This window comes from Macrotis lagotis, chromosome 4, assembly GCF_037893015.1.
Source record: "Macrotis lagotis isolate mMagLag1 chromosome 4, bilby.v1.9.chrom.fasta, whole genome shotgun sequence".
NCBI classification, from domain to species: domain Eukaryota; kingdom Metazoa; phylum Chordata; class Mammalia; order Peramelemorphia; family Peramelidae; genus Macrotis; species Macrotis lagotis.
This window is the reverse complement of record NC_133661.1, coordinates 110,776,904-110,789,354: the sequence shown is the minus strand read 5'-3', so window position 1 is coordinate 110,789,354 and position 12,451 is coordinate 110,776,904. Positions and strand designations below refer to the sequence as shown.

The window sequence follows — 12,451 nt, the reverse complement described above, 5'->3', positions numbered from 1 at the left end:
AAAAACTTTAACAAGCTACCCCCTTCTGAAGTGATCATCTTTTTTCCCTCCTTTTTACATTAAATTCCAAAAAGTTGTCTACATTCATTGCCTCCACTATCTCTCCTCTCACCCTTTGCCATCTGGTTTTCAACTTCAACATTCAATTAAAATCTCTCTCTCCAAGTGTCCTTTTAATTTCCAAATCCAAAGGCCTATTATGAATCCTTATCCTTCTTGAATGCAGTACTGCATTTGACACTGTTTGGTCATCTTTTCTTGAGATTCCCTTTTTAAAAAAAAATTTGAATTGCTTTTTCTTATTTCTCTCTTCTTGTCCAACCACTCTTCAATCTCTTTAATTATGGATCATCCTACATTCAGTGGCCCCCACTTCTTTTTCTAAACCCTATTGATGACTTCATCAGCTCCCTTGGGTTCAGTTATCACCTCACAGATTTATAAATCCAGTCATAATTTCTCTCTTGAACATCTATCATATATCACCAAACTACCTGCCAGACATTTATACTGAATATCTTAGGCATTTCAAACTCAGGACATTCAGAATAGAACTCATTATCTTTTCTTCTAACTCTGTCCCTTTTCTGAATTTACCTATATGAACTAAAATATTTTCAAACACACAGATTTCCAGCCAAATCTTTATTTGACTTCCACAATATCTCTCTTATCCTTTCTCTCCACCCATAGGGTTATCCAGCTACTTTAATTTCTCATACATCTCACTTGGATTATTGCATTAGCTAATTGCAATAGTCATTAAAAGGTCTTCTTACTTAAAGTTTGTCCTTTCTTTGATCTGTCTTTTATCTGTCATACTATAATTCTTACAGCATTGTTCTAAGTGTGTCACACACACCTCCCACCCCTTCAATAAACTCTTGTTTAGTCATTCCAGTTCTGTTTAACTCTTCATGACCTCATTGGGAATTTTCTTGGCAAAGGATACTAAAGTGGTTTGCCATTTTCTTCTCCAGCATGTTTTCTAGATGAGGAAACTGAGATAAACAAGGTTAAGTGGCTTTCTCAGGGTCACACAACTACTGTCTGAGGCTAGATTTGAATCTTTCAGACTCTAGACCTGGTACTCTATCTGGGGGACTCTTAGCTGTCTATATCCTATTATACTGTTATTCCTCATTCCTGGATAGCACTTCCATCTTAACTCCACTTTTTAGAATCCCTAGTTTCTTTTGTTTGTTTTTGTTTTTGTAAAGCAATGGAGTTAAATGACTTGCCCAAGTTCGCACAGCTAGATAATTATTGTCTGAGTCTGGATTTGAACTCAGGTCCTCCTGACTCTAGGGCCAGTTCTCTATCCACCATGCCACTTAGCTGCCCCCCTAGTTTCTTTTAACGATCAGCCACAATATTACCTCTCACTGAATCTTTTTCTGATACATGTTTCATGGAGGCAGGACATGTATGTCTTTATATGCCCAGGACCTGATAGGGACTTAATTATTGATGCTTTTTATTATTATTATTATTCCAGGTGAAATGAGTCAAAAAACCTAGTTTGAAACATTAGGAAAGAACAGGCAAAAAAGTCCCAAGTTGACCTAGCAGATTTCATATAATGTAGCCTCAGGTTCGAGTTTTCAAAGCCCTGGGTAATAATGAGCACTTCAGGATTATGTCCAGTGTAAAATGATGTTAGTCTTCATATGAAGGAGATTACCTCTAAATTAAAATAATTTTTAAAATAGACATATATAATAGTAATTTAAATAATCAATAGCTATATTACACAAATTGTTCCTGGAAAATTTTGTCAATATCCATTTGAAGCTTTTCATCCTCCTCAATTCTCTTCTGGAGGAAGGCCTGCATTTCCAGCAAATCAGCAGCTTTCTGCTTTACCTGAACAAAAATCAAAGTACAGTCTTCTCAGAGAATAAGACTTTAAAAATTAGAACAAACCTGTTTCAGTGACACTTTTATAAAAAGAATTCTTTTTTTGGGATGGGGGAACATAAACATAAACTAATAAGGTATATTATTAAAAATAGATGGAAACACAAATCACTATCCTCACTATCTACTTATTTTGTCAAATTAAATGCAATCTTTGTGACATTCTCTGCCAATATTTTGTCAAAATTATTTTTACAATTTATGCTACTGACCAAAGTCTAAATTCTCTATCTGTAATTGAGGATTATGAGTTTGGAATTTCTATTTCTCCTATTGTTGTAACAATCACAGGAAGACAGATGATTAGAATTTGGGAAATCTGGCTTGTTATCTTTGTGAAAACCACACAGGTTTCTAGTATTTGTTAAATATTAAATCAGGTACAGGATAGATTGCCATCTTCTCTATTCAATGTAAAGATGGAATATTTGTCATCACTCAAAAAATGCTAGGCATTTAATGATCAAGACTCTGGATATATATTTTTGTTAATAGTATTCTATGCAGGCAAATTGTATAATCAGTAGTTGTCAGAGTTGGGACCTCAAGGTCACCTCTCTATCCATTATACTTAAAATGGGATTTTTTGAAAGGGTAAGAAAGTAGAGGCATTCTTTTAGTGTTCATCAAGTCAAGCACACTGGTTTTGTATCTTTCTCATTCCATAAAGTTTAACTTAGTAAAAGAACAATGCTCAGCATCTTCATTTAAATCAAAGTTCTTCTTTGTGACTTTCTGGAAAACAGAAAAACTCCAAGACAATAGAAAAGAATTTCATTGCCACAAGCCTACCCCGGTAGACTAATACCACCACAAAATTTAGGATAAAATAACCAGAATTTCAGAGTGAGGAGGGACCCAAGTGGCTCATTTAATTCAAACCAGACATAAGAAAAAAGCCTTCTTCCAATCTTTTCCCTACAGAGTCCCCAGGATAATCCATGCCCTCCCAGGAGAATTCATTCCGTTTTAAGTATTTTTTTATTTTGAGAAAGTTTTTCTTTACATCAAACTTAATTTATCCAACATTCCTAGTCTGGCCTCTAGAGCCAAATGGAATAATTCCTCCTTCACATGACAGCTCTTTAAACTCTTAGGTCCCCTCTGAATTTATTCTTCTTTAGGCATTCCTTATTGCTGATCCTCCTTTTATGAACTCCAGGCAATATTCACCATCCTACCTGCCCTCCCCTGGATTCTTTCATGAATAACAATAGACAGAACTGAGCATTGTGCTCCAACTGTGGTTTGGTCAAGGAAGCACAGAGTAGGAATAGAATTTCCTTGTGCCTCTCTTAATGCAGACTGTCATTACTTTAGCTTTCTAAGCTGTCAGGTTTTTTTTTCCCCCTCCTATCTTATACCTATAAAGTTTTTTAAACCAAAGTGTAATAAGGCTTTAAATTTTATCTTATGAAATTAAATTTGATATTCTAGCTTGTCAAAGTCTTTTTTATTTCATTCTGATTTTCTCATATAGGGATAGTTGGCAATCTCTCTGAGTTCAGACATCAGGATTCTAAACTTCATCATACCATTCCAGTATTACCAGTATTATCAGGCTGATAATAATGTTGACAATGATAGCTAAAATTTATACATTTTCTCCTGTACCAGGCCCTCTGCTAAAGGTGTTACAAAAATATCTCATTTGATCTTTATAACAATTCTGGGATATAGATGGTATTATTGTCCCCATTTTACAGATGAAGAAACTGAGGCAGTCAAGATAAGACTTGATCAGGGATACACAGCTAGTGTTTCCAGGTTCAGCATTCCAGATACTATGGCACCCCTTTAGCCATCACTCATATCTATCTATCTATCTATCATCTATCTATCTATCTATTCCAAGCTCTTCCTTCTTAACAATAATAGTTAGAAAAGAAGCAAAAATGTAGTTCAGAAAAACCAACACATTGACTGTGTCTTCCTGGATATGCCATATTCCCCACATTCAATATCTCATATTAATATTTAAAAATAAAATTAATATAATTACCCTGTATTCATATTCTATTTTTGTTCGTCTTGCAGCACAGAAATATTGCCAGACTCCAGGATCTAAACCTTCTGGCATATGACGAGGATTATCCAAATCATCCATGGCTTTCATGATTTGAAGAAGGTTAACCTTCTTAATTTTGCCAGACCCAAGTCGTTCACCAAAAGGAATTGTACTTTCTATATTCTGTTTTTGCTTTGCCATCCTGGGATTATCAACAAATTCAGAGTAAGTCTCCTAAGACAAAGTAAGATCATATTTCTATTCAAGTTTCAACACTAAATACAAATATTAATAAGATATTATGTCTGGTTCCTTTTGCCAGAGATCTTGAGATTTCAAGCCTACTGGTCTTTCCTTTTAGGACAGACCATCAGAAGAAGCACATTCTTTTGCTCCCTTTGAATCCTTCTTTGCGAAAGCCCAGAAACTGTCTTTATGTGTATAATTAGGCATCTATGTGAGATTTAAAATTGGGATGATCAGGGAAGTGGAGGGAGAAACCTGCTACAAAAGCTCACCTTGGAAGACAGGCTATAGTGGACCCTTCTCTATTTTATCCTGACTTTCTTCCTTTCTATGATACCTTTCATAAATTATCTGGGATATTTGCAGCAGTGCTGTGAATGGGAGTTATATAAATTTATATTGGTCTTCTTGGCTTGTGCTTATAAAGTAATATTCCAATTCCTCCAACAAAGAGGAGATAGACTTGAGCTCATCACTTAGGAAAAAGTACCCTTTGTAGTGATCTCTAAGAAACCTTCTAACTCAAAATCCTATGAATCTATAAATCTTGGAAGATCCTAGATTATCTCTTGAAAAGAACAGTATTATCCACATGTATTTGTTACACATGGGCAAGCCAAGGCATTGAAGAGTTTTCAGTTTAACAGTCCTAAACTAGATATGATCTGACACAATTCACATCTATTAGCAAATCTACCAAAAAACCTCTGGACTCCTAGCTATCCTCTTTATCTTATGTTGATTGATTGATGAGTAGCTCATTTTTCTTTTACTTTAGGAATAATGGATCAGTTTATGTAATTACAAAGATTAGTGCTAAATAGCGTCAATGCAATCTTCCTCTGTATAAAATGACAACTTTAGCCTTGCTTGTAAGATGACTTTCAGTGCTTTATGTATATACAGTGGGAAGGAGAAGAAAAACAAATCTTTATTTAGCACATACTAAATTCTAATTTAATAAATATTCTCTCTTTTTTTAGGGTTTTGCAAGGTAAATGCGGTTAAGTGGCTTGCCCAAGGCCACAAAGCTAGGTAATTATTAAGTGTCTGAGACTGGATTTGAACCCAGGTACGCCTGACTCCAAGGCCGGTGCTTTATCCATTATGCCACCTAGCTGCCCCTAATAAATATTCTCTTAAAGGACCCTACAACAACCTTGTGTTGTATCACCCCCATTTTAAAATGGAGGACTCTGATGAAAGCAAAGCTAAGTGCCTTGCCTCAGTTACACCAAGGGCAAATATGGGAGGCCAGATTCTTGACTTAGGGGTCCCTGCTATAAATCACTGTGTCACCTAGTTCTTCTAAGTGTAGTAAAAACCTTTAAAACTTGGTCAAAGGGAAGACTTTAGTAGCAAATGTGAACAGACACAAATATGTAACTATGAAAATTAAGATTAAGATGCAATTTCAAAAATAAATTGAATTATGCTTAAGAGAGATGATTTAGTTCAGTAGCCACACCAAAGTCCTTGGCACCATCAAATGGTTCAAAGGCTGTGGTTTTATCGATAGAAATTATTTTAAAGAAAGGAATCACCATGAGTCCTAAGGAACCCTGGATCTTGATAGAAGAAACCTTTTCTTCTATATGTTGTTTATTTGTGAGAAATGAATTTTTTCTCTCATACTTAATAACATTATTGTTTTTGGATCAAGATTTTCCCCCCTATTCTATTTCCTCATTCAGAAACCAACCAGTGTAGAAATTCCTTTTAAAGATTTACTCAAGTCAATTAATTAGACAGTAAAAGAAATTCTAAGTTTGGGCTAATGAATATAGTCCTGCTCATTGTGTTTGCTCAGACAGGTCTAGGGAAAAGGTTAATTTTTCCTATTATCAAGACAGGTGATATGGAAACTGATGTCTCCCTGACCTAAGTCAAGTGCATCAAGACCTTCATTTTACTATGACCTACACTTTCTACATTGTGTTAACCAATCCGAATTGCTTGTTATCTCTCAGGTACACCTCCTCTTCTAAGGGCAAATAAAATTTGAGCCTACAACCATGAAGGGTCTTTTATCTAAGAGAGATAGGCAAATGAAATCTTCTGGTCTTATTACTAAAATGACTAAATTATCCAGATATTTCTCAAATGTTTTTCATCATCAAATCACTAAAATGTGATCTCCTTGAGAATCAAGCTTATCTTACTTTGTATCCCAAATGCTTATCACAGTGCTTTGCAGAGTCAGCATAAGCTGACTTAGTCAATGTTTTGTTTTTCATTTTTTTCATGAAATTTCTCAATATGGCCTACTTTAAATGTTAAACTTTATGGTTCATTTATGAACTCAATCATTTGTCTAAAATTGTATTATTTTAATCAGTTTGTTAGATGTTGCAACAGATATTTCTGTATATTAGAAAATATAATAAAAATAAATTCTGATTTTCCTTTATCATTGAGTCACAAACTATACTCAAGAAAGGTGTTAAAAAGGGCTAATGGCCAAACAAACCTTGGCCGCCGTCTAAATAGTTTGCAGAGTAATTCAGCGTGATGACTGCTAAGTTCAGCAAACTCTTTTTTAAATCCACGTTCTATAACCTGTAGGAAAAACATATGATCACTAGAAATGTAGCTTACTTGGAAACCTTTTATTTACTGATTTTCAAAATTCTGTTGGGTATCATTCTGAGAAATAGCAATATATGAAAACAAACATAATAATAATATTCATTCACTATGCAAAATAAATCACCAGTTTCTTTTAAATTGCAAACTTAATAGTGGATTAAAATACTACCCCATAGAATAATAGACCTGTAAACTCAAAATAATCTTGAGATCATCTGGCCCAATTCCCTCATTTTAAACATATGGAAAATGAGGCTTAGAGAGGGAATGTGATATAATTTACCAAAATTCAACTCACATACAATTTTTCATGAACATACGATGTCACAAAGTGAGATGAACCTGAACTTAAGAATCAAAGTGAAACTGGAAAGAGAAAAATCCATGAAGAAATTCTATTTTTTTCTCAATGTCTCTCAAATCCAAAAATTCAGAAGAAACAGTCCACACAGGAATAGACAGATGATTCTTACTTTGTCCTCTGCGATTAAGTTGTCATAGTTCTCTCTGTATGTATCAACTTCATCTCGGGCCCTGTAGACTTCTTTATAAGCATATTTCTATAAAAATATTTGGAACAACAGAACAAAATTAGAGATGCTTGGTAAACAATTAAAGAAGTTGAGAACAAGGAGGGTCCTAAATGTGCCTGTGATGAAAAAACTATTACATTTCTCAGTCTTGGGAATAGCCAGGGGGTTGGAGAAAGAGGGGAGGAGAAGACTATCTAGGAGGAGAGAGTGGTCAACAGTATCAAATGCAGCAGAAATGTGATGAAAGATGAGAACTGAGAAAAACTCCCATCATGCCACCTTTCTCTGTATCTCGTACCTTCTAACTCTATTCTTCTCCCTCATCAAGATCTCTAATCCAGTACTTTCCCGTAATCTAACTTTTCTTTTCTCCCTGGTCTCAACTCTATAGCTAACCATTTCAATGTCATATTATTTACTGTTAAAATCCTTTGGATCAGGTAAGTGGATAGAGTACTAGCTCTGGCATCAGGAGGACCTGAGTTCAAATCTAGCTTCAGAACTTTCTAGCTGCATGACTCTGGACCACTTAACCCAGATTGTGTCTCCCCTAACCCCCCCCCATTAAAAAAATCCCTTATCTTCTTATTTTATTGCCATATATTACTTCCAAATCCCAGTTTTGGTTTACTCCCACCATCTGCCTCCTCCTCAGATTACTAAACCAAACTGGAATAAGTCACACAACCATGCTGATTAGGCACATTACAATTTTTTTCTAACAGGAACTGTATTACAAGACAAGCAATTGTTCTTGGCAGAGCCAAAATGGCAGTGTGAGGGCAGAAATTCCTGGAAACTCCTCCCCCCAAAAAACTTCAAAAACCATCAGATTATGACTCTAGTAAAAATTTAAGAGGAGTAGAACCCACAGAAAGACTAAGCGATACAATTTCCCAGTCCAAGACAACTTAGAAGATCCATGAGAAAGTTCTTTTTCACCTGGACATGGGTGTTAGAAAGAGCTGCAATGCAGCCTGGCCAGTGCAAACCAGTCCAGCATTCCAGGAACAGCCCTGGGTCCATGGTAGAGGGGCAGTTTCCAGACCTCTTGGCCCAGGGATCGCCAGCGATGGCTTGAAAGGGTGGTGAGAGAACTCTGTGGCACCAGAGTGAAATTGGAGCCTGGGCCACTGATGGCCTCAGGGCAACCCTGCAGTGGAAACCTGTGAATCCATCCAGCACTTCCAGAGCACTCAGTCCATAGATAGTAAGGGGGAGGGCAGAGACTGCAGAAGTCTCTCTGTTATCCCTGGGGCAGGACTCTTTTGCTTTGCCCATATTCAGATCCAGAGCTCAGTCTGAGCCCCCAATACTACCATAGCTGAGCAGGGACCCTCCTCATAGCTCCAGGGCAGAGGTTGTGATTGCCCACAGGTCAGGAGAGTGGTCAGAGCCTCTCATAAGGCTTTGAGGGAACTGATGTCCTTGCAGGGGTGTTCCAAAAAACTTCCAAAGCCTTAGAAGTGCAGTCATAGGTTAAGGAAATAAGCAAGCAATAGAAAAAAGAAGAACCTGACCATAGAAAATTTCTTTGTTCCCATGGAGGATCAAAATACACACTCAGAAAAATGACAAAATCAAAGCTTTTGTATCCAAAGTCTCCAAGAGAAAGAGGAAATGGGCTCAGGCTATGAATGAGCTCAGAAAAGACTTTAACAAACAAATGAGGGAGGTAGAGGAAAAATTTGAAAGAGAAATAAGAGCAATGAGTCAGCAGCTTAGTGAAAGAATTACAAAAAATACTGAAGAATATAACATGTTAAAAAAACTGGTTTAGGCCAGTTGTAAAAAGCAACACAAAAGGCAAATGAGGAGAAGAAAGCCTTAAAAAGCAGAACTGGCCAGCTGGAAAAGGAGATAAAAAAGCTTTCTGAAGAAAATAATTCCTTAAAATGTAGAATGGAGCTAAAGAAAGCCAATGACTTTGCAAAAAATCAAGAAACAATAAAACAGGGGCAGTTGGGTGGCCCAGTGGGTACAGCACTTGTCCTTGAGTCAGGAGTACCTGAGTTTGAATCCAGCCTCAGAAACTAAATAATTGCCTAGCTGTATGACCTTGGGCAAGTCACTTAACCTCATTGCCATAAATAAATAAAATTTTGAATAAAAGAAACATTAAAATAATACTAAAAGAAGTAAAAATTAAAAGAAAATGTGAAATACCTCATTGGAGAAACAACTGACCTGAAAAGCAGATCTAGAAGAGATAATTTAAAAATTATTGGGCTACCTGAAAATCATGACCAGGAAAAGAATCTAGGCTTCATTTTTCAAGTAATAATGCAGCAAAATTGCCCTAAGATCCTGGAAGCAGAGGATAAAATAGAAATTGAGGGAATCCACTGAAAAATCACCTGAAAGAGATCCCAAAATAAAAATTCCCAGGAATATTATAACCAAATTCCAAAACTCCCAAGTCAAAGAGAAAATACTACAAGCTGGCAGAAAGAAACAATTCAACTACCATGGTGCCACTATCAGGATTATACAGGAGCATCTCCATTAAGGGCTCATAGGGCTTGGAGTATCTATCATATTCCAGAAAGCAAAAAAAAGCTTGGATTACAACTGAGAATCAACTACCCAGTAAAACAGAAACAGAATGTCTCTTTCAGAGGAAAAGTGGGCATTCAATGAAATAGGGGACTTTCAAACTTGCCTTTTGGAATAACCAGAGCTGAAAAGAAAGTTTGATCTCCAAGTACAGGACTCAGGTAAACCATAGAGGAGGTGGATGAGAAGAACTAATTATGAGGAATTTAATGATGATTAACTGTGGGTATTCCTGCATGGGAAGAAGATACTGATAACTGATATGAACCTTCTCATTTATAAGAGCTGTTAGAAGGAACATATTGATAAGGCACAGGAGGGAGTTGAACATAATGGTATAATATGGTATAAAGATGGAGTTAAGGGTGATAAAGAAAAATATTGGGTGGAAGGGAAAGGAGAGATAAAATGGGCTGAGTTAGTCTACATAAAAGAGTCAAAAAAAAGCTTTTGCAATGGAGTGGAAAGGGGGAAGATGAGGGGGTATGAATGAGCCTTCATTCTCATCAGAAATGGCTCAACAAAGAAATAACATACACACTTAATAGGGTATAGAAATCACTAGAAAGGAAGGTCTGTGTATACTGAGGACAAAGTCTGTCTGGGAATGGCTCTTTATGAAGCATTCTAGCACTCAGTAAGAGGCTATGAACCAGGCCAAAAGGAAATCCATACTGGAAAACTAGATGCCAAGTGGCAAATCTTTTTTTTGCGAATTTCCCAGTACTGGTCACAGATTAAAAGAGGACAGAGGAAGGGATGCATTGGATTAAGGAGTGGTTGTGGGCCCTGGGTTATGTAACAAGAAAAGAAGTTTACGGGTGGCTAGGTGGCATAGTAGATAAAGCACCAGCCTTGGATTCAGGACTACCTGGGTTCAAATCTGGTCTCAGACACTTAATAATTACCTAGCTGTGTGGCCTTGGGCAAGCCACTTAACCCCATTTGCCTTGCAAAAACCTAAAAAAAAGTTCAGAAGTATTCCACTATTGCTCAGACTCAAATATAGTTCAGAAATTTTGCTCTTCTGCAATCACATTTTGCCATGAATCAGACCACTTTGGGAACACCAAAAGCTTGCAAGGTCCCTGTCCCTGAAGCTGTCCCTGAAATCCTAGAATAACATAGTCTCAAGACAGCAGCAATGAGCCATCTCATATTTCCCTTCTAGAAGGGCATAGAGATTAACCCTAAACGTCAAATCTGAAGTTAGTAAATAGACTGGAAGAATGAGAAAACAAAAAAGAATCCCACCACAAGAACAATTAAGGTGGCAGGGATGCTCAAGACACAAATTTAGAGGATTACAAACATTTATAAGCCAAATCTCAAACAAAAACATAGTTTGGAAAAAAATTCAATTAGAATTTCTGGAATTGATGAAGGGTATTTTTTTGAATTAAAAATCTTTTTATTAATGAAAATGCTAGAAGAAAATTTAGAAAAGAAATGAGAGTTATGGAAGAAATAATTGGAAAGTAAATTAACAGTTTGGCACAAAAGGTACAAAACCTTCACCAAGCAACAGATTCTTTGAAAAGGAAAATGACCAAAAGAAGCCATTGATTCCATGGGAATATTAAAATAAAGTCAAAAGAACAAAAGAAGAAAATGTAAGGTATTTCAAGAAGAAAACAAAACAAAACAACTGACCACAAGTCAATGGTCCATATGTAAAATTATGCCTGCAACTTTGTGATAAATATTACTCCCTTGACTAAGTTCAACAGCATAAGTAGTTAAATGAATAAAATCCATTACTAAATAAAAATTAAAAAACCTAACCAGGAAAAAAAAGAGCAAGGACAAAGTATTTAAGAATCACAGTATGCCTTTGGAAACCAGAAGCTTCTGGGTATGGATCTCGGTTTGAATGTAGCCCCAACATAGCAAAGAATTATCAAGGATTAAAAACAGCAAGTGGAACCAAGATGGTGGCATGAAGCTAGAAAGCTCTAGGAGTTTTTTCCCCAAAAACCTTTTAATAAAGCCTTTAAATGGACTCTAAAGTGACAGACCCCATATACAAACATTGAAACAAGTTCTCAGATTAAGCTATCATGGAGGGTTTCAGAGCCAAGATGGTGACAAGAATGAATCCTGTCTTAGGCGCTCTCTCAGAAATCATCGAAATTAAGGACTCTAAATTTTTAAGAGACAGAACCCACAGAGGGACCCAGAGAGGCAGTTCTCCTACTCAAGGTAACCTAGAAAAGAGCAGAAAGGCTCTGCTCCCCGGGGTCGGAGGGGTGGCCCGCCAGAGGGGTGGCCCAGCAGAGCGAAAGAACTTCAGCCTCCCAGAGGCAGCCCCAGGGTGCTGGGAGCCGGGGCTCACAGCAGCGGGGGAGTTTCCTGAGCTACTCCCTGGGGAACACTGGGCACAAACTGGGGGAACAGCTGGGGGACCTCTGCCAGAGCGAGCACATGAAGCCCAGCCCTCAGGGCACACAGTGAGCAGCAAGCAGCAGCATGGCCAAGGCAGGAAGCAGAAGCAGGTGGAGCCTGTAAGCAGGAGCCCCCAGGGCATGATCCCATTGAACCTAGGGAGGGGAGTGAAGAAAGACTGCAGAGCTCTGTCCTCTGCCCCTGGAACAGGACT

At 37.2% G+C, this 12,451-nt stretch overlaps 1 protein-coding gene across 6 annotated transcripts in view; it reads right to left on the bottom strand.

Moving 5' to 3' along the window:
• Positions 1–12,451, bottom strand: part of LOC141521312 (cilia- and flagella-associated protein 43-like) — a 234,056-nt gene that overhangs the window by 15,631 nt on the left and 205,974 nt on the right. For 5 of the 6 annotated variants that reach the window (XM_074233758.1, XM_074233761.1, XM_074233760.1 and 2 more), the window contains 4 exons: positions 7,237–7,323; positions 6,645–6,733; positions 3,923–4,130; positions 1,754–1,866 (listed from right to left, as the gene is read on the bottom strand). In XM_074233758.1, coding sequence (XP_074089859.1) covers positions 1,754–1,866; positions 3,923–4,130; positions 6,645–6,733; positions 7,237–7,323 — 497 coding nt within the window. Of the gene's footprint in view, positions 1–1,753; positions 1,867–3,922; positions 4,163–6,644; positions 6,734–7,236; positions 7,324–12,451 lie in introns of those variants that run through there. The other variant, XM_074233763.1, reaches the window with a different exon arrangement.